This window comes from Cherax quadricarinatus, chromosome 84 (assembly GCF_038502225.1).
Source record: "Cherax quadricarinatus isolate ZL_2023a chromosome 84, ASM3850222v1, whole genome shotgun sequence".
Taxonomy (NCBI): domain Eukaryota; kingdom Metazoa; phylum Arthropoda; class Malacostraca; order Decapoda; family Parastacidae; genus Cherax; species Cherax quadricarinatus.
The window spans coordinates 8,522,794-8,543,731 of record NC_091375.1 but is presented as its reverse complement, the minus strand read 5'-3'; the positions used below and the strand labels follow the sequence as shown (position 1 = coordinate 8,543,731).

The window sequence follows — 20,938 nt, the reverse complement described above, 5'->3', positions numbered from 1 at the left end:
GCACACCTCTGGCAAGACAGTGATGGAGTGAATGATGAAGTGTTTTTTTTTTCTTTTTCAGGTCACCCTGCCTTGTTGGGAAACTGCCGACGAGTTATAAAAAAAAAAATCAGTGGAAACTAGTAAATTTATATGGTACCACAGCATATCCTTAACCCTTCTAGTATTCGAGCCGTAGTTCTACAGCTTTGAAGCCAGGGTCCATGCCACATTATTGCATGATGAGCTCAGCTCACTCAGATAAGCTGTGAGCAGTGAATTTGGGACTAAATATGACAGAATGGGTCGATGCAGTAAGTGTGCACCACATAAAATAAATTTTGCAGCACAGTGCATAAAGGAAAAAATAACTGCGACCGTGTTTTCTTTTTATTTAAAACAGCAATTTTGCGGTGTATTTTCGTATGGTTTTTATGGATGTATTCTCTGTTTCTTGGTCTCTTATGATAGAATGGAAAATATATTACAGAAATAAGAGATGATTTTGATGGTTTTGAAGACTCAAAATAGCTTGAAATTGAGCTCTAAGTAGCAGAAATGTTTGATTTTTGCCAATGTTCAAGAGTAAACAGATCACGTCATGCATCCAATACACATCAACTGGTGGGTCAAATGCATGTGTGTTCATGAATGTGCTGATATTATTTATACAATTATTACAATATTGCATGACAGTAAATCTTCTGTTTTTTTGTGCGAATAGAAATTATTTGTGCAAATAAAAAAATCAAAATGGAATTCATATGTAAAGCATGGGAAAGCACCTAATGAACTTTATTAGGTAGCTGAATTAGTTGACTGGGCAGCTTCTTGTGCTCAATCAATAAAATGGAAGGCATACTAGTGAAATAGCTAAAAATTTTATTAATTGGAACAATGTAATTGGCCTAAAACAGGAGTCAAAGTGGGCAAAATCGCCAATGCGTAAATATCACTGACACAGCAAAATTTGCAATAGCATAATTTCGTCAATTTTCCACCAAATTTTGTACTTTTTGTTTTATTACATTCAGAAAAATTTTCTTTACCATTTCATAAGAAAAAATAAAATCTGGGGGGAAAAATTCTTGGACACTGTGAATTAGGTCTCAGATCCAGGGTCTGGACCCTGGATCTGAGACTTATTCACTGTTGGAACTGGATAACCGACTGCCGGATTAGTGATGGCCGACTGTACCTTGTCCCTCATTTTTTATTCAGTCTTTGAGAGAAACCTTGTACAATATATAACTTAACACATGTGCATATGAACATAATATTGTTGGTATTGTCCACCACTTCATATACGTACTTTAGGGAAAACAATCAGCAATTTTTAAACCAATGATCCAGTGTAAAACAGTTTTGAGACCAATTTATTAAATTAAGATGAAAGTACCTTCTAAACAGCTATGCTACAGCTACTGCACTAAGGTGAGGCTGAGAGAACAATAATTCAAATTAAGGGGTTATCTTGTATGTTGTTTATCCCTTGACATTCTTCATCTCCAGCATATATTTTGTAGTGATTTAATAAAGTGTTTACTTTGCAGTTTACATAATTTCTGGGATTTCAAACAAATAACAATTGTCTAAAAGAGAATAAATTTTTTTGGTCATTAAAATTATTTTAAATTTAATTGAAGGGGACACATTTTTCTCAAAATTTATTTCATGCACAGGATAGACTGTATCTGGAAGAAACCTTTAGGGTAGGACTTCAACTTTTCTGCAATATGAATCTCACATTTGTGTTTGGAATTCTTTTATGTACAATTTTTGACCTGTTGATTTGAACCCAATCATCAGTAAAGTAACCCATGCTTCTTCTCATGTATATTACTATAAATACTACTTTTCTTAACTAAAAAATGATGCTTATAATCTCACCGGGTCACCTTATGGCCAAGACCTGGGCTAGGATTACGCCAGCGAATCAAACTAAAACTGGACATTTTAATCTCGTGTAACCATTTGAAATCATTTATCTGATCTCTCTTCTGCATAGGCAGTTCATACAGCTAATAAAATGCATTGTCTGAGTTGTAATGTTTCCTAGTATTAGCCAAGTCTCGATACACAGTGACCTGATAAGATTAAATTTCTAACTTTATAGGCATTATCATTACTATAGTTTTCCCAGGATATATTAATACTGACTTGTAACCCAAACAAGGCATGACATCAAGATTTCCTAGTGTAGTATAACCAAGGGATGCACAGTTTCAATCTAGAATTGCTAAGAAAGCAGTCATAGATGGCTTTTTTAGAAAGTCCATGGACTCTTGATTCTGCCACAGTGCTGCTTAAATAGGATTTATTCAAAATTTCCCTAAAATGTTTATAGATAAAAGGACTCCCTAATAACTAACCTTGTGGTTGGAATAAAATCCTGGAACAATGTAATACACAAATACTACAACCATGATGACATAGTACTCTACAATGTTCTTCAAATAATGTGAGAAAGATTGGTCAAACACACAAATGAGCCCATAATAAGGAGACAAAACATTTGAGTACACTATTGTGTATGGGGGATTAACACTGGGTCTGCTGAAGTGGATCCCAGTTTCAGGAAGAAATATACAGTACTCATCCTTACTGCCTCCAAGTGGATTAATTTGTGATATACAGTTAAATTAGAAGACAAACGATATGGGAGTTACTTACACAGGTGCGTAGTTGGTATGAGAGTCATTATAACCATCAGTCTCGTCACAAGACTCTCCGCCAGAAGACGTCTCAGTGGCATCTGAGTCATGATGAGTGTGGGCATGGGCAGCAGCATGCACTTCAGCAGCTACTGCAGCCACCTCAGATCGGGTGTGCTCAGGTAAAGTGGGTGCAGGGGTGGCTGGCTGACTGCAGGTGGGTCGGTGTGACGCTGCAGCTAGTCTGGCCAGGCCCTGTGATGCCTCCACACGACGCACTAAATTTACTAGTGCTGAGGTAGACATGGTACGCATGGCATCTGCTCGTAGAGCCTCTACGCCAACTTCTGGAGGTGTGGGCGGTGTGGCTCCATCTTCAGCAAGTGTGGTCTTCTCCCGCTGTTGAGCCAGGGTAGCATGTGCGTGCTCCAGTAACTCCCTGACCTGACCAGACACTGTGGCACCCAAACCACGAGCTGTCACTCGGCGGAGGCGGCGTTGTAGGCGTGCCTGACGCCTCTGTATTTGCCACTGGTGACGACCAAGTTCATCAACCAATAGCTGCACCCGCTCTTCCTTGGGCATCTGGTGTAGTACTTGCCCTTCTAGTGGCTGGTGGCTGGCATGTTGAGGAAGGGCAAGGGCAGCTGTGTCTACAGCTGCTAAGACCTCGGGGTTGTCTGCCAGGCGGGTCAGTGTGTCAATTACCTCATTCATGTTAGCAAATTCTTGCCCTATGAGAGCCAGAATATCACCATCTTGGGGCTGGGGTCTTGGTGACCTATGTGGTGCAGTGTTGTCTTGCACATCGTGCGATGGGACGGTGTCTTGACCCATGGTGGTTGCTTCGCACCAGTTAGGAGGGTTATCGTTGGCTTCTGCAAGGAGCGGTAGGCCCGGCGGGGGGTCCATGGTAGTATGGGCGGCGTGGGGGCGCGGGGGAGGGTCACAGCCCTCCCGCCCACACGCCAACCCACCCGCGCCTGGGGGCGAAGGCGGCAGGAGGCGGGGGATGCGGTGGGGGCCGTTAGCAAGGGCGGCAGCAAGGTGAGCGTCAGTACAGTCGTGGGGCTCCTTCAGTCCACCATACTGCAGAGGGAGGTGAGCGCTGGGCGGGGAGCTGCTACGGCCAGCACGGGTATCACCAGCACGCCCTGATGAGTGATGGTGGACAGCCACGTGGAACGTCTGCGGGTCGGACGCTTCAGTAAGGGCAGGGGCCATTACGGCCACCCACGCCCACGACACGCCCGCGCCGCGGTGCTACCTGCCGCCCATGGCACCGGCCGCAACACCTGCTACCCTCCAGTCACACTGCCTGCGACATGGCTAACAAGGATCAAGGCGGACAACCAAAACACTGCACTGCACTATACACTGCTTGGCTATCACCAGGCGACTGCGCCCACTAGCCAACACCTTACACACTGAAAAGAAATAATAAATACAATAACTATCATTAAATGGAAAATGTAATTTGGAACAAGATAATGTACATCATATTTGTTAATGGTTGGGGATTGGGGATATCAACCCCCACAGCTGGGCTCAAACTAGCAACTGAAACTGAAAAGGACAAATGTAGAAGATTGCATTCGCATTATTAAAGCATAGTGTTAGTAACTGGGATAACTCAAATAAAGCTATGTCATCAGACTGGCATATTTCCACCAAGGTCTGTTAATCCTCTCCCCCAGGATGCGACCCACACCAGTCAGTGAACACCCAGGTAACTACTTACTGCTAGGTGAATGGGCAGCAGGTGTAAGGAAACTTGCTTCATGTTGTGAGAACATGTGGAGGCTGGTATTCAAAAAGGAGTATAGATTTAAGTTAGCTCTGAGCTTACCATGACCACATGTCCTCGCAACATGAAGCAAGTCTAGTTCACTACGCTCATGTTGTTTGTAGGATTGGTGATGTAATGGTTAGAGCAACGTGAACATTGTCTGGCTTCCCATGGGGTGGGACAAGGTGACAAGGATCAAGTCTTAGCCAGCCGTAGTTGTATACTATATACAGTGGACCCTCCCTTTTCGTCGATCTCCATTATTGCAGATTTCTGTTTTCGTCAATATTTTGGTTCTGTTTTCGTCGATGGTACGGAATCTGTCCAGTGCCCAGCACACAGACAAAGCTGCCTCCCACGTATCCTGCTGGGTCATATGAAACATTTCATAATAATCCATTGTTTTTGGCACTTGTTTATTGTGTGTGACTGCAAAGTAAGCCACCATGGCCCCAAATAAAGCCCTAGTACCAGTCCTTTGGTAAAGAAAGTGAGGAACACCGTAGAAATGAGAAAAAAAAAAATTGTTCAAAAATATGATAGTGGAATACACGTTGCTGAACTCGGCAGGATGTATGGGAGAGCGCCATCAACCATCAGCTCCATTGTGGCAAAGAGAAAAGTCGTCATGGAAACTGGTGTTGTGAAAGGGGTTAATGTGATAACCAAACAGAGCCTAAACAATTGAAGAAGTGGAGAAACTGTTGTTAGTGTGGATCAGAGAGAAAGAGTTAGCAGGAGATAGTGTTGTGCAGTCGATAATTTGTGAAAAGGCAAGGAAGTCACATGGTAATCTCAAAGAAACTGCCTGAAATGAGTGCTGATGTTGGTGAATTTAAGGCCAGCAAAGGCTGGTTCGAAAAATTCAAGAAATGAAGTGGCATACACAGTGTTGTAAGACATGGTGAGGGTGCCAGTTCTGACAAACTGAAAAATTCCAACCCCAACAAGTGTTCAACTGTGATGAAACAGGCCTGTTTTGGAAGAAAATGCCGAAGAGGACCTACATCACACAGGAGGAAAAGGCACTCTCAGGACACAAGCCGATGAAAGACAGGCTAATTCTCTAGTTGCGTGGTAATGCTAGTAGGGATTTCAAAGTGAAGCCTTTACTCGTGTATCACTCTGAAAATCCCAGTGTGTTCAAGAAAAACGTTGTCGTCAAGAGTAAATTGTGTGATGTGTAAAGTATGGGTCACAAGGGAAATTTTCCTTGAATGGTTCAATGAAGTGTTTGGCCCGAGTGTGAAGAAATACCTCCTGGATAATAAATTGCCACTCCAGTGCCTCCTGTTAATGGACAATGCTCCTGCTCATCCTCCAGACTTGGAAGACCAACTGTCCAAGGAATTCAGTTTTGTAACAGTGAAGTTCTTGCCTCCTAATGCCACTCCTCTCATCCAGCCCATGGACCAGCAGATCATTGCAAACTTCAAAAAACTGTACACCAAAGCAATGTTTCAAAGGTGCTTTGACATAACCTCAGACTCTGAACTGACCCTAAGAGAGTTCTGGAAGAATCACTTCAATATCTTCCACTCCATAAGCCTTATAGATAAGGCTTGGCAGGGAGTGACTTCCAGGAGGATGAACTCTGCTTAGGGAAAACTGTGGCTAGATTATGTCCAAAAGAAGAATTTTGAAGGGCTTGAGGCTGACCCTGTCAACCCTACACCCTTTGTGCAATCAACTGTGGCATTGGGGAATTCCATGGGGTTGAATGTAAGTGGCGAGGATGTGGAAGAGTTGGTGGAGGACCAAAATCAAGAGCTAACCACTGATAAGCTGCAAGAGCTTCATCTGCAACAGCAACAGACCACACTCAGGAAATTTCTTCAGAAGAGGAGGAAGAGAGATGGGAGGAGGAAGAGAGATGGAAGAAGGTGCCCTCTTCAAAGATTAAGGAGATTTGTGCAATGTGGACTAAAATGCATTCATTTGTGGAGGAACATCACCCTGAAAAAGCTGTTGCAATCCGTGCTGGCAACTTTTACAATGACAATGCCATGTCCCATTTTAGGCAAATCTTAGACACACCAGAAACAGACCTATCTGGACAGATATTTTGTGCTACAGGGGTCCAGTGACTCTCAAGCTGGTCCTAGTGACAGTAAAAAACAAAGGAGGGAAGTGACCCCAGATAAGGACTTGGTACCTGCAGTCCTTATGGAGGGGGATTCCCCTTCGAAAGAATAACCTTTTCCCTCTCCCTTCCTTCCTACTTTCCATCCATTATTAACATCCATCAATAAAGGTAAGTGTCATGTTGAATGTTCATTCTTTTGTGCATGTAAATCTAGAATTAAGGTAAAAAAAAAAAATTGTTAATACTTCTGGGTGCCTGGAACAGATTAATTGGATTTACATTATTTATGGGGAAAATGGTGCCCATTTTCACTGATCGCTCTGGAACGGATTAAATATGAAAACTGAGAGTCCACTGTATATACATATTTAATTTATTCAACACGCTGGCTGTCTCCCACATGGGCAGGGTGACCCAAAAGCAAAAAATACTTTCACCATCATTCACACACAGAGGTGTGCAGGTACAACAGTTTAGAAGTCACTCCAAACAGCAAATATCCCAAACCCCTCCTTTAACCCTCTGACTGTCGCGGCCGTATATATACGTTTACGAGGTACCGTGTTTGATGTATATATACTCTCAAATTCTAGCGGCTTCAAATCAGGCAGGAGAAAGCTGGTAGGCCCACATGTGAGAGAATGGGTCTGTGTGGTCAGTGTGCACCATATAAAAAAAATCCTGGAGCACACAGTGCATAATGAGAAAAAAAAAAACTCCGACCGTTTTTTTTAATTAAAATGCCGACTTTGTGGTCTATTTTCGTATAGTATTTGTGATTGTATTCTCGTTTTCTTGGTCTCATTTGATAGATTGGAAACTATATTATAGAAATAGAGGTGATTTTGATTAATTTTACTATAAAAAGAACCTGGAAATGGAGCACAAAGTAAGGGAAATGTTTGATTTTTGCCGATGTTCAAAAGTAAACAAATGATGTCATTGTCCAATAAATGTCCAACTAGCCATTCTAATATGCAGTCATGAATGGGTTGATGTAATTTTTACAATTATTACAGTATTGCAGTAGTCTGCATAACAGTAAATCTTCTATTTTTTGTTTTAATAAAATTCCAAAATAAAAAGCAAGAGTAATATCACAAGGGCCTGGAGACATGACTGATGAACGAAGAAAATGTTATTTTAGAGCCAGGAATGTCTGCATTGTTCATTCTGGTCCTTATTTTGAAATTGCCATATTTTTTAATTTTCGTGAAATTGGCCAAATTGCAAATTTTTGACCATGTTACTGGGTAGTTGAAATCAGTAAATAGGCAGTTTCTTGTACTCAATCGATGGAAAAAATGGAGTTCTGAAGAAATAGCTATGAGTTTGGTTGACTGGAATAATGGAATTAGCCGAAAATAGGGCTCGAAGTGGGCGAAATCGCCGATTTGTAAATATCGCTGAGGTCGCTAACTTCGCGAGAGCGTAATTCCGTCAGTTTTCCATCAAATTTCGTTTTTTTGGTGTCTTTACAATCGGGAAAAGATTCTCTATCATTTCATAAGAAAAAATAATTTTTTTTTTAAATTTTGCGACACCAGGAGACACCTCAGGACTGGGGGTTGCGACAGTCAAAGGGTTAAAAGTGCAGGCATTGTACTTCCGACCTATAGAACTCAAGTCTGGCTAACTGGTTTCCCCGAAGCCCTTCACAAAATATTACCCTGCCCACACTCCAACAGCTCATCATGTCCCATAAAGCATTCATCTGCACTCACTCCTATCTAACATGCACACACATGCCAACTGTATGTCCAAGCCTCTTATACACAAAACTTCCTTTACCCACTCCATCCACCCTTTTGTAGGATGACCCCTACCCCTCCTTCCCTCCACTACAGATTTATACAACCTCCAAGTCATCCTATATTGCTCCATCCTCTCTAAATGACCAAAACAACCTCAACAACCCCTCCTCAGCCCTCTGAATAATACTTTTAGTACATAACTCCACATCTCCTGGTTTCTATACTATGAATACTCTGCATGACATTTACACCACACATTTATTTATTTATTTATTTATGTCTTTGCAAACAGTACATTGAGATTGTGTATATACAATAGTGGGACGCAATGCAAAGAGAGCCTCTATTATGCCTTGGCATTATGGGCCAACTTAACATTATTGGCTTACATTCTACTTAATACTAAGAAGTAGTATATCATAGTTGTACAGTAGGAAAGTAATTATTTCATAGTTGTACAGTAGAATATTAATTATAACTGAAACAAAATTTGTATAATACAAAGATATACGTATTTATATTCTAAAATGCTTTTATGAAAAACAATGATTCAATTATATTCCTGTCAACAATGGATAAGAGGTTCAATGTGATTGTTTCAGTTATGATGTGGGAGTACATAGGTGAGTAAATGTATACTGAGTATTTAGCATTTAGTCTAGGGTGATTAAGTAGCTTTTGAGAAGAGTCTTAAATTGATTTTCAGACTGGGTTACTTTAACATCTTCTGGTAATGAATTCCATATTTTGGGGCCCTTTATGTGCATAGAGTTTTTACACAGTGATATGGACACGAGGTATATCAAAAAGAGATCTGTGTCTTGTGTTGTGGTCATGTGTCCTGTTTAGGTTGGTGAGGAAAAGTTTGAGTGGGGGGTTTATATTTGCGTGTATTGTTCTGTGTATGTAGTAGGCACATGAATAAGTATGGATGTTCTTAATGGTAAGTAGATTCAGACTTTTGGAAATTGGTGGAGTATGCTGGCAGAAGTGGGAATTTGTTATCATTCTTAGTGCTGCCTTTTGCTGGGTTATTAGGGGTTTTAGGTGACTGGATGTTGTTGATCCCCATGCACAAATTCCATATGCAAGATAAGGGTATATGAGTGAATGGTACAGTGCCAGGAGAGCTGACTGTGGAACGTAGCACCAACCTCTTCCTCGCTCAACATTTACAGCCCATGCTTCACACTCGTACAAGAGTGCTGGTACCACTGTACAGCCTCTCCTCACTTAGTGACGTACTTGTTTACCAAAGCCTCGGACTTTCGACGGACTCTCTGGCCAGTATGCATACCTAAATAATGCATATTAGAGCTGATTTCCTCTACTCTGTATAATACAATATGCAGTACACTACTGTAGAGATGTTTATAAATATACCAGAAATGTTATAAATGGTGCACAGGTGACATTAAAATAATATCAAAGATGGTTGACACAAACCCACTACCATTATAATATGCTCATCACTTAGCAATGAATTCGTTTAACCCCTTGACTGTCGCAACCCCCAATCCTGAGGTGTCTCCTGGTGTCGCAAAATTTAAAAAAAAAAAAATTATTTTTTCTTATGATCTTGATAGAGAATCTTTTCCCGATTGTAATGACAACAAAAAAACGAAATTTGATGGAAAACTGAGGGAATTATGCTCTCGCGAAGTTAGCGACCTCGGCCTGTTTACAAATCGGCGATTTCGCCCACTTTGAGCCCTATTTTCGGCTAATTCTGTTGTTCCAGTCGCCCAAACTCATAGCTATTTCTTTAGAACTCCATTTTTTCCATCGACTGAGTACAAGAAACTGCCCATTTACCGATTTCAACTACCTAATAATGTGGTCAGAAATTTGCAATTTGGCCAATTTCACGAAAACTAAAAAATATGACAATTTCAAAATAAGGTCCAGAATGAACAATGCAGACATTCCTGGCTCTAAAACAACATTTTCTTTGTTCATCAGTCATGTCTCCAGGCCCCTGTGATATTACTCTTGCTTTCTATTTTGAATTTTTATTCAAACAAAAAATAGATGACTTACTATTATGCAGACTACTGCAATACTGTAATAATTGTATAAATAACATGAACCCATTCATGACTGCATATTAGAATGGCTAATTGGACATTTATTGGACAATGGCATCATTTGTTTACTTTTGAACATTGGCAAAAATCAAACATTTCCCCTACTTTGAGCTCCATTTCTAGGTTCTTTTTATAGTAAAATCAATCAAAATCACCCGATTTCTATAATATGTTTTCCATTCTATCAAATGAGACCAAGAAAACGAGAATACAACCAGAAATACTATACGAAAATAGACCACAAAGTCGGCATTTTAATTAAAAAAAAAACGGTCGGAGTTTTTTTTTCTCATTATGCACTGCGTGCTCCAGGATTTTTTTTATATGGTGCACACTAACCACACAGACCCATTCTCTCACATGTGGGCCTACCAGCTTTCTCCTGCTTGATTTGAAGCCGCTAGAATTTACGAGTATATATACGTCAAACACGGTACCTCGTAAGACGTATATATACGGCCGCGACACTCAAAGGGTTAATGACGTGGTCTTGGGAACGGAAATCCGTCGTTAAAGGCTGTAATTTAATTTTTCTTATTGTGTATTGTACTCATGTGTATGTTTATCGTCATTGAATTAATGTATTTTTCGTGATTTTTTACAAGTTTATTTAGGTACAGGTCCACGTAAATACCTAATTATCATGCATAATAACACATGCAAATTACCTAGGATAACCCAAGAAAAGTTTGACATGGTGACTTATTTCCATTGTGGTCCTTTTAACATCACATTGGTGCAGTTTATTATGTCTACTATACTGTATTAATCTTATGTTGTATCTTGCCTGAAATGCCCAGTATAACCAGGGGCTTTACATGGACACTATCAAAAGCGACACAATCTCCTTTTAAATTATGTTGCGTAGGTATCTTGTGGACATAAGTTTGTTTGCTGAGAGTCCTGTCTTTGATACTGTCAGTTCATTATTTATATCCCTTCATTTATCCCCGTTTTTCATCTGTACACTTCATATATCTGCCTAATTCTACGCCTTCCAGCGAGTGCAAAGGCCTAGCTTCCTCGTAAAGGTTTCTGATCCATGGCAACTTCATCACTAAACTTGTGTAATTATGTTTACACGCTATTATTATAACCAAAAAGAAGCACTAAACCTACAAGGGTTATACAGTGATAGGGACTGGAAATGGCAAAATAGCACCCTGGACAGTGAAAGCCCAACAGCTGCCATCCTACCAGAAAAGTAAATGTATTGCAGTAAGGTATGGCAAAACTCAAACAAAAACAGTGGCATTATTAAGTGGCAATATCCAAACTAATCCAGGACCTCAAACTATGGTACAGGTGCAAAACAGGCAGATAAGTGAAGATGATAATGACAGTCTAGCAGCAAGGAATGATAACCATAACTCTATGTAATGAATACATATGGCAATGTGAGACACCAGAACCATTCTTATTATCTCAGCCACTACCAGACACATGTATACACTGTACTAAGGTACGAAAGAACAGTAAATACACCTACCATCCGACTTACGACCGAGTTCGGTTCCGAGAAACCGGTCCTAAGTCGAAATGGTCGTAAGTCGAACTTTACTACTGAATATCAACAAAACATTTTTGTAATGACTTTATTTTATTGTTTTATTTTGGTATTTCACGTTTTACTTTACTTTTTATGCTGTTAGTACTGTATTTTATACTGTAAGGTTTAGGATAAACACTTTGTACAACACAAATAGTTGTTTATTTCCCAGAAATTTGGCATAAAAAACACGGTTGTAAGTCGAGTGGTCGTAAGTCAAGCAGGTCGTAAGTCACATGGTAGGTGTATACCTTTTGTAAAATGTGCAAGGGGTGGGTGCATAATGGAAATGTATATGATTAGGGTAACGATACCAGATTTCATTTTGTTCGTAACAAATGCACTTTGGCATAGTTACCCTTTAGCAGTGATGATATTGCTTTACCCAGTTTTAATACAAATGACCCCTTGCCATATATTGATGATTATAATTGTTTTATGAAAACAGGCCTTCACTTCATTCATGTCAATACAAGATCACTTTTTCCAAAATTGGCAGAGATTAGAATTCTAGCTAACAGAACTAGGGCGGCAGTTATATCCATCTCTGAATCCTGGTTGGATAATACGGTGACTGATGACGAGGTCAAAATAGGCTACAATATAAAACGCTTAGGTAAGAGCAGAGAAGGTGGTGGGGTATGTGCCTACATAAGAAGTGACTTGGTCTACAACCCAAGACCTAATTTAAATGACAAACTGGAGATTTTATGGTTTGAAGTGTTGCTTCCTAAGACCAAACCCATCTTAGTAGGAGCGAGTTACCGCCCTCCCACCCATGACCAGTTCTTAGAAAACTTTTCGAGAATCTTGTCTGAACTTGAGAACAATTGCGAGACAGTAATACTGGGAGACTTCAATATCTGTTTTCAACAGCAAAATAATGGGCTATGTAAAAGCTATAAGCAAATTCTAGGTTTAAATAGTTACTCTCAACTAATTAATACACCAATCCAGATCACAGTTCTCAGCCACTCTAATTTACAACATACTTTGTAACTGCTCTGAGAACATTAGTTAGTCAGGCAGCATTACCACAGGCCTTAGTGATCATTTCACCATTTACTGCACCAGGAAAATCACTAGGGAATGGATAGGCCTACACAGGACAATAAAAAAGAAGTTGACTAGAAATTACAGTAAAGAAACACTAGTAAATAGGCTACACAATTGTGACTGAACAGTGATAAGTTGCACAGATGTATATGATGCCTGGGAAAAATTCAAAACAATGTTGACTGCCATCCTTGATAATATTGCACCAGTTAAAGAAGTTAGGATTAAACGGAGAACCGAACCCTGGATGACTACCGAGATATTAGATAATAGGAAATTCAGAGACCAGTTGCTAAAAAGATTTAGGGCAAACAGACAGGATATTACATAAGAACATAAGAAGGAACACTGCAGCAGGCCTACTGGCCCATACGAGGCAGGTCCAAGTCTCCTACCGGCTTAAGCCAATGCCCCAACCTAGTCAGGTCAGGTCACATTCACTTAAGGAACACGGCAACTGACCTAGTAGCACAAGCTAATCAGGTCCAACTCACACTCACACTCACCCACACCCACTCATGCATTTATCTAACCTATTTTTAAAACTACACAACATTTTAGCCTCTATAACTGGACTCATCCACAACTCTATTACCATACCAGTGCTTTCCTATATCCTTCCTGAATCTGAATTTTTCCAATTTAAAACCATTGCTAAGAGTCCTGTCTAGGTTAGATATTTTCAGCACGTTATTTACATCTCCTTTATTTATTCCTGTCTTCCATTTATACACCTCAATCATATCATCCCTAATTCTACGCCTTTCTAGAGAGTGCAGATTCAGGGCCCTCAGTCTATCCTCATAGGGAAGATTTCCGATACGTGGGATCAATTTCCAAAGGGTGAGGAACAGAGTGCAGAGGCTTATAAAAGGAGCAAAGGCAAGGCACTATTGCTCAAAAATCAAAGAGTACAAGAATAACCCTAGAAAGCTCTGGCAACAACTAAAACAGTTGGGGTATAGCCATAAACCCATAGATAGATCTAACATAGTACTAAATATCAATAACAAGGTATGCCACAAAACAACTAAAGTGGTAAAATGTTTTAAATCCTACTACATACATCTGTCGCATCAACACTAGTAAGTAAACTACCAGCTGCATGAAATACCTTTAACACAGACTGATAAGTTTAAAACATACTATACCAATAAAGGGGTAACTCCAAACAGTTGTCAACTAGTCAATGTATCTCATGACTTTGTGCAAAAAGAACTAAGCAGGTTAAACCCAACTAAGAGCACCAGCCCAGATAACATCCCATCTAAGTTTCTAAGAGATGGTGTTTCTGAATTGCCAATCCCCTTGCTTACATAATAAATTTGTCCATCACCACTAATACTGTACTGGAGGGGTTCAAGGAGGCCAGAGTTACTCCTATTTTCAAGAAAAATAGTAGGTCTGATGTCAGCAACTATAGGCCTGTTAGTATACTCAGTGTAATATCCAAAATTCTGGAGAGGGCAGTGTACTGTCAAGTAGTTGAGTATCTTAATGACAACAACATTCTTCATAGTTACCAATCAAGCTTTAGGAGATCTTACTCAACCAACACCTCCCTAATTAATCTGATGGATTATATGAGAACTGAAATGTCGATAGGGAACCTAATAGGAATAGTAACCTTAGACTTGCAAAAAGCCTTTGATACTGTCAACCACAATATATTATGTAAGAAACTTCAAGCTATATATAATATCTTTATCTACTACAAGTATATGGTATAAAGACCTAGCTGACATCAATGACATACTACTATATAGAAAGTTCCTTGTTATGCAGAGTATTTCGGGTAAATTAGATCCTTGTTCCAGGATGTGACCCACACAAGTTGACTAACTCCTAGGTACCCATTTTACTGATGGGTGAACATAGACAACTGGTGTAAAGAAGTATGCCCAATGCTTCTACCCATGCAGGGAATTGAACGCAGACCCTCGTCATGTGAAGCAAGAGCTTTAGCGATCAGGCCACAGGGCACCAGGCATAGGTTCCATAGACTGGTTTAAGTCCTATCTTAACAACAGGAAACAAATTGTCAAAATGAACAAAACAGAATCTGAACCCCTGCTGATAGCACGTGGAGTTCCCCACGGTAGTATTCTGGGTCCCTTATTATTCCTATGTTATGTAAATGACATGTCCATCAGTGTAAAGTGCAAACTCCTACTGTATGCAGATGACAGTACTCTGTTAGTGTCAGGTAAAGACCTACAAGATAAAGCTAATGTAATATCATTGGAACTGGAGTCCTGCAGCAAATGGTTAGTAGACAATAAACTATTGTTACACCTTGGGAAAATGAAAGCCATACTCTTTGGCATGAAACAAAGTGAGAAGGGTAAACAATTTTAATGTCAGGTGTAATGGGGAACCAATCACTTCAGTTTCCTCAGTAAAATATCTGGGAATTCCCTTTTGACCCATGCATATCAGAATTGATAGGGAACATAGTAGTAAAGAAAGGAAATGCCAGACTAAAGTTCCTCTACAGACAAGCACAGTGTCTACCTACTGAGGCTCGGAGGACCCTATGTCATTTGGACTACACTTACTCTTCATGGTAATCTGCCTTGACAACAAAAGCTGAAAGATAGACTGCAAATCATCCAGAACAAAATGGTAAGATTCATCCTGGACCTGGGTCCAAGAGAACATGTAGGCCATGATGAATTACAATTGGATATGCTGAATGTTGAAGACAAAGTAAAACAACTGAATTTAAATCAAGTTTATAAAACTGAAGATTGAGACACTTATGCAACATATGGGAATCTTTATTCAGGAAACGTTTCGCCACACAGTGGCTTCATCAGTCCGATACAAAGTAGAAAGGCGTAAGGAGAGGAGGAGTTTGAGGTAATCAGTCCCTCAGCCTGGAGTCAATGTGTTCAGTCCATCAATCTTGTAGAATGTACAGCATAGGGCTGTAGACCTGGCTTATATACTGTAGTGAGGTGAGGCGAAGCAGGAGGTGAGGTCATAGTGGTACCATCCACTAGTCGAAGTAGGTCTTCGTCCAAAGGTTGGACAAGTGTTTAAGAATTCTTTGTAACAAGATCCCATGATGCCTCACCTCACTACAGTATATAAGCCAGGTCTACGGCCCTATGCTGTACATTCTACAAGATTGATGGACTGAACACATCGACTCCAGGCTGAGGGACTGATTACCTCAAACTCCTCCTCTCCTTACGCCTTTCTACTTTGTATCGGACTGATGAAGCCACTGTGTGGCGAAACGTTTCCTGAATAAAGATTCCCATATGTTGCATAAGTGTCTCAATCTTCAACTTGTCGGTTTTTCAAACCATTCATCACAAGTTTATAAAACTGCTCATAAACTGTCCAATTCTGTCAAGGCTGGGAACCGGAGCAATCACAGTACTAGGGGGAGAGAGCACAACTTTGTATTACCCAGTCAGTGGCCAGGCTTCAAACACCTTTTATTGTACAGCAATAAAGAAATGGTAAAGACTGCCTGCACATGTCAAAGCCAGTCATAGCATGAACCAGTTCAAGAAGAGCCAAAAGATGCTTAATAAATGTAGTGACAGAAAGGGAGAATTATTTTTTTTTAGCTAACATATATGTAAACATAAATAGCTCATTTTACCTTATTCCTAGTATAGCTCTTTTATAGTATAATAGGATATCTCCTTTATAGTATAAAAATAAGGTATTAAAAGGACTCCAATGGAAATGAGTTACTTTGATTTATTTGGTTATCCTAGGTTCTCTACACATATCCTGGAGTTTACCTGGAGAGAGTTCCGGGGGTCAAAGCCCCCGCGACCCGGTCTGTGACCAGGCCTCCTGGTGGATCAGAGCCTGATCAACCAGGCTGTTACTGCTGGCTGCACGCAATCCAACGTATGAGTCACAGCCCGGCTGGTCAGGTACCAATTTTAGGTGCTTGTCCAGTGCCAGCTTGAAGACTGCCAAGGGTCTATTGGTAATCCCCCTTATGTATGCTGGGAGGCAGTTGAACAGTCTTGGGCCCCTGACACTTATTGTATTGTCTCTTAACGTGCTAGTGATATCCCTGCCTTTCATTGGAGGGATGTTGCATCGTCTGCCAAGTCTTTTGCTTTCGTTGCGAGTGATTTTCGTGTGCAAGTTCGGTACTAGTCCCTCTAGGATTTTCCAGGTGTATATAATCATGTATCTCTCCCGCCTGCGTTCCAGGGAATACAGGTTTAGGAACCTCAAGCGCTCCCAGTAATTGAGGTGTTTTATCTCCGTTATGCGCGCCGTGAAGGTTCTCTGTACATTTTCTAGGTCAGCAATTTCACCTGCCTGAAAGGTGGTGTTAGTGTGCAGCAATATTCCAGCCTAGATAGAACAAGTGACCTGAAGAGTGTCATATGCTACGTTTGATAATCTATGTAACTGTATTTGTGCATACCTGAATAAACTTACAGCTTTACACACCCCTCGAGGGAGGTTTCTTGACGCTGGTGGGGGGCTCTTGATCTAGGGAATTGGATCGGTGCTCCAGTTCCCTGAATTGAGCCTGAATACCTTCCATCCCCTCCCCCACATGCGCTGTATAATCTTACGGGTTTAGCGCTTCCCATGATTATATAATAATAATACAGCTTTACACACTACTATATTCACTATATTAGTAGAAAGCTCTAAACCCGCTGGGGTTACCACCTGATGTAATAAATTCAAATAGTGTAATTTTTATGCAGTATACATGTAGTTTACATGCATTAAAATATTGTTAGGCACAAGTATGCGATGAACATCGTGTCAAGGGCTGATCACCGGCATCAAGGAACTTCCTTCAACTTGTTTAAACACGTGTTAACGGGTGTGTAAATTATATTATACAATCAATACTGTATAAACACATTTTCTTCCCGCATACTATACATTTTGTTTAATAGCATTACCACTGAATACGCGTGTTCACCTTCAAGGTATCCTCGTATGTATTTTTTTAAATTTAGTTCAGGAAAAATTCCGTTCTTACAATGATCTGTACTTCTATGTATGCTCAAATTGTAAATAAATAAAAATAAATAAATAAATAAATCTGGAATGATGGAAGCTTAGATGTATTATAACGAAGATTTCTAAGGTAAAATCGGTTTTGGTCAATGTTAAGCATATTATTATTTTTATTATCAAAAAATGAAGCGCTAAACCACAAGGGCTATAACAGCAATGTTAGGCATAGCTGCTTGGTTATTTTTATTGTATAAAATCTCCCACAATAAGTGGACTGTGCAACGTAGTTTTATTTTGGGTAAAAATTATAACTTTTCTTATTAAGAGAACTTGAGGCAATGCGACAACCTACAGGTACACTCCTTTCCATGTTAGTTTTGCCGAGTTATCAAAACAGTTTTTTACCCCCATGGGTTTAAAACCTCTACACTGTAGCACCACAATGGAAATAAGTCACTCTTATTTTTGGGTTATCCTAAGCAATTTACACACGTTAATTATCATGGGGGAGCGCTGAACCCGTACGGATTATACAGCTCCTCTGGGGGGGGGATGAAAAATATTCAGGCTTAATTCAGGGAACTGGAGCACAGCTCCAATTCCCTAGATCAAGAGCCCCTCACCAGCGTCAAGGAACCTCCCTTGAGGGTACCTAAATAAACTTACGTAACCCAATTGTGTGAATTTTGAGTCGTTAACATGTTAGTGTGGTTAACAATGTTGCGTCATTAACATGTCAGTGTGGTTAACAATGTTGCGTCATTAACGTGTTAATGTGGTTAACAATGTTGCGTCATTAACATGTCAGTGTGGTTAACAATGTTGCGTCATTAACATGTCAGTGTGGTTAATGTTGCGTCATTAACATGTCAGTGTGGTTAATGTTGCGTCATTAACATGTCAGTGTGGTTAATGTTGCGTCATTAACATGTCAGTGTGGTTAATGTTGCGTCATTAACATGTCAGTGTGGTTAATGTTGCGTCATTAACATGTCAGTGTGGTTAATGTTGCGTCATTAACATGTCAGTGTGGTTAATGTTGCGTCATTAACATGTCAGTGTGGTTAATGTTGCGTCATTAACATGTCAGTGTGGTTAATTTTGCGTCATTAACATGTCAGTGTGGTTAATGTTGCGTCATTAACATGTCAGTGTGGTTAATGTTGCGTCATTAACATGTCAGTGTGGTTAATGTTGCGTCATTAACATGTCAGTGTGGTTAATGTTGCGTCATTAACATGTCAGTGTGGTTAATGTTGCGTCATTAACATGTCAGTGTGGTTAACAATGCTGCATCATTAACTTTAGTATGGTTAACAATTTTAAGACTCCTTAATAACTTAGTATAGATTAGTGTTAGAGAGGCGTCATTAACATGTTTGTGAGGTTAACAATGTTAACACTGTGATAACTTAGTATAGAGCAGCACCATCGAAATGGAACTCTCATGAAGGCGTCACGGGAGACACTGAGGTTGCACCATGAGCACCGCCAGCACCAGCACCGCCGCCGGTGGTGGTGCTCCACCACGTGACACCAGTGCCGCCGCCGCCGCCGCCGCCGCCATGGACCGCCACCAACCTCCCGCCCACCACCCTCCTCCATTATTATTACACCCACCACCGCCCTCACGCCCATCTCCGCGCCTTCATAACACCACTAACTCACACATCAAACTGTTACAAACCTGGAAATACCCTGAAGATGCGGCTGCTAATCCAAAAGACACCGAAATTACGTATATTTCACTGAAAATTCCAGCAGTGTAGTTTCTCACACCACCTCTCAATACACACCACAGCAGTTACTGAATCTCCTCTACACTAGCTCTTTATTGTAGCCTTAATTACCACTGCTACACACACCTGCCACTTCCCAACACTTTCTACTGCCAAAATAAAGTATTTACCAATATATTCACATTTTTGCGAGCGAGCGGAGAAAAATAAAGGTAGAGAGTATAAAACAGTGAGACTATAGTCTCTCAAGTGAGTAAGATGCGCGGGTGATGACGTCACGACGCACCACCACGCTCTTACATCCTCACTACACCCTCCTCGCACACATCACTATTATAACACTTATGACGCATATACACTCAAATTTACACCATTATAATATATCACATTACATACTCGCAATTAATTTCATCTTATTCACATACATCTACACTACTATAGAAAGGATATAAGCAAAATATTAGAGAATAAAGATATGATGAAAGGAGGAAGTCCTCTTAGCACAACTGCTGTGAGTTGGCTTTACCATACAAAATTTGGCGCGTTTTGGATCAACATTATTTATTCCAAACTCAAATAATTTTTAAACAAGCCAGAAATATAGAATATAACCACCAAACGTCAAGATATTGTATTATAAGGCAGAAAGTAAGAGTATAAGAGAGAGAGAGAGAGTGGCTGGACCAGGGGACAATATAGGCGGCGGCCATTAATAAGTACAATGTTTCACTTAACATTAATATAACAATGTTATTATCTCACTCGTAAATAATATCTATCAAATAATTATATTTACCACAAGATAATTATCTTAAATGAAAATAGCTATTACTTTACTGTATATATTTTAACAATATATTGATGTTTAAAATTCTAATATATATATATATATATATATATATATATATATATATATATATATATATATATATATATATATATATATATATATATATATATGTCGTGCCGAATAGGCAGAACTTGCGATCTTGGCTTAAATAGCAACGCTCATCTTGCCATATAGGACAAGTGAAAATTTGTGTATGCAATAATTTCGCCAAAATCATTCTGAACCTAACGAAAAAAAATATGTTTGATTGTGTTTGTTTAGTATTAAATTATTGTAAACGTATTTAAAAAATATTTAGTTGGGTTAGGTTAAAATAAATTGCTCTTGTTATAATAAGGTTAGGTAAGTTTTCTAAGATTCTTTTGGAGCAAAATTAAAATTTTTTACATTAACATTAATGAAAAAAATATATCTTTAAACGTATAAGAGA

At 39.8% G+C, this 20,938-nt stretch overlaps 1 protein-coding gene across 1 annotated transcript in view; it reads right to left on the bottom strand.

Moving 5' to 3' along the window:
* The window catches only part of nsl1 (non-specific lethal 1), a 326,238-nt gene extending 306,500 nt beyond the window's left edge, over nucleotides 1–19,738 (bottom strand). The window contains exons 1-2 of the mRNA XM_053799428.2: nucleotides 19,607–19,738; nucleotides 2,653–4,060 (exon numbers count right to left, since the gene is read on the bottom strand). Coding sequence (XP_053655403.2) covers nucleotides 2,653–3,857 — 1,205 coding nt within the window. The 5' untranslated portion in view covers nucleotides 3,858–4,060; nucleotides 19,607–19,738. The remainder of the gene's footprint in view (nucleotides 1–2,652; nucleotides 4,061–19,606) is intronic.
* Between the last annotated feature and the right edge of the window lie 1,200 nt (nucleotides 19,739–20,938).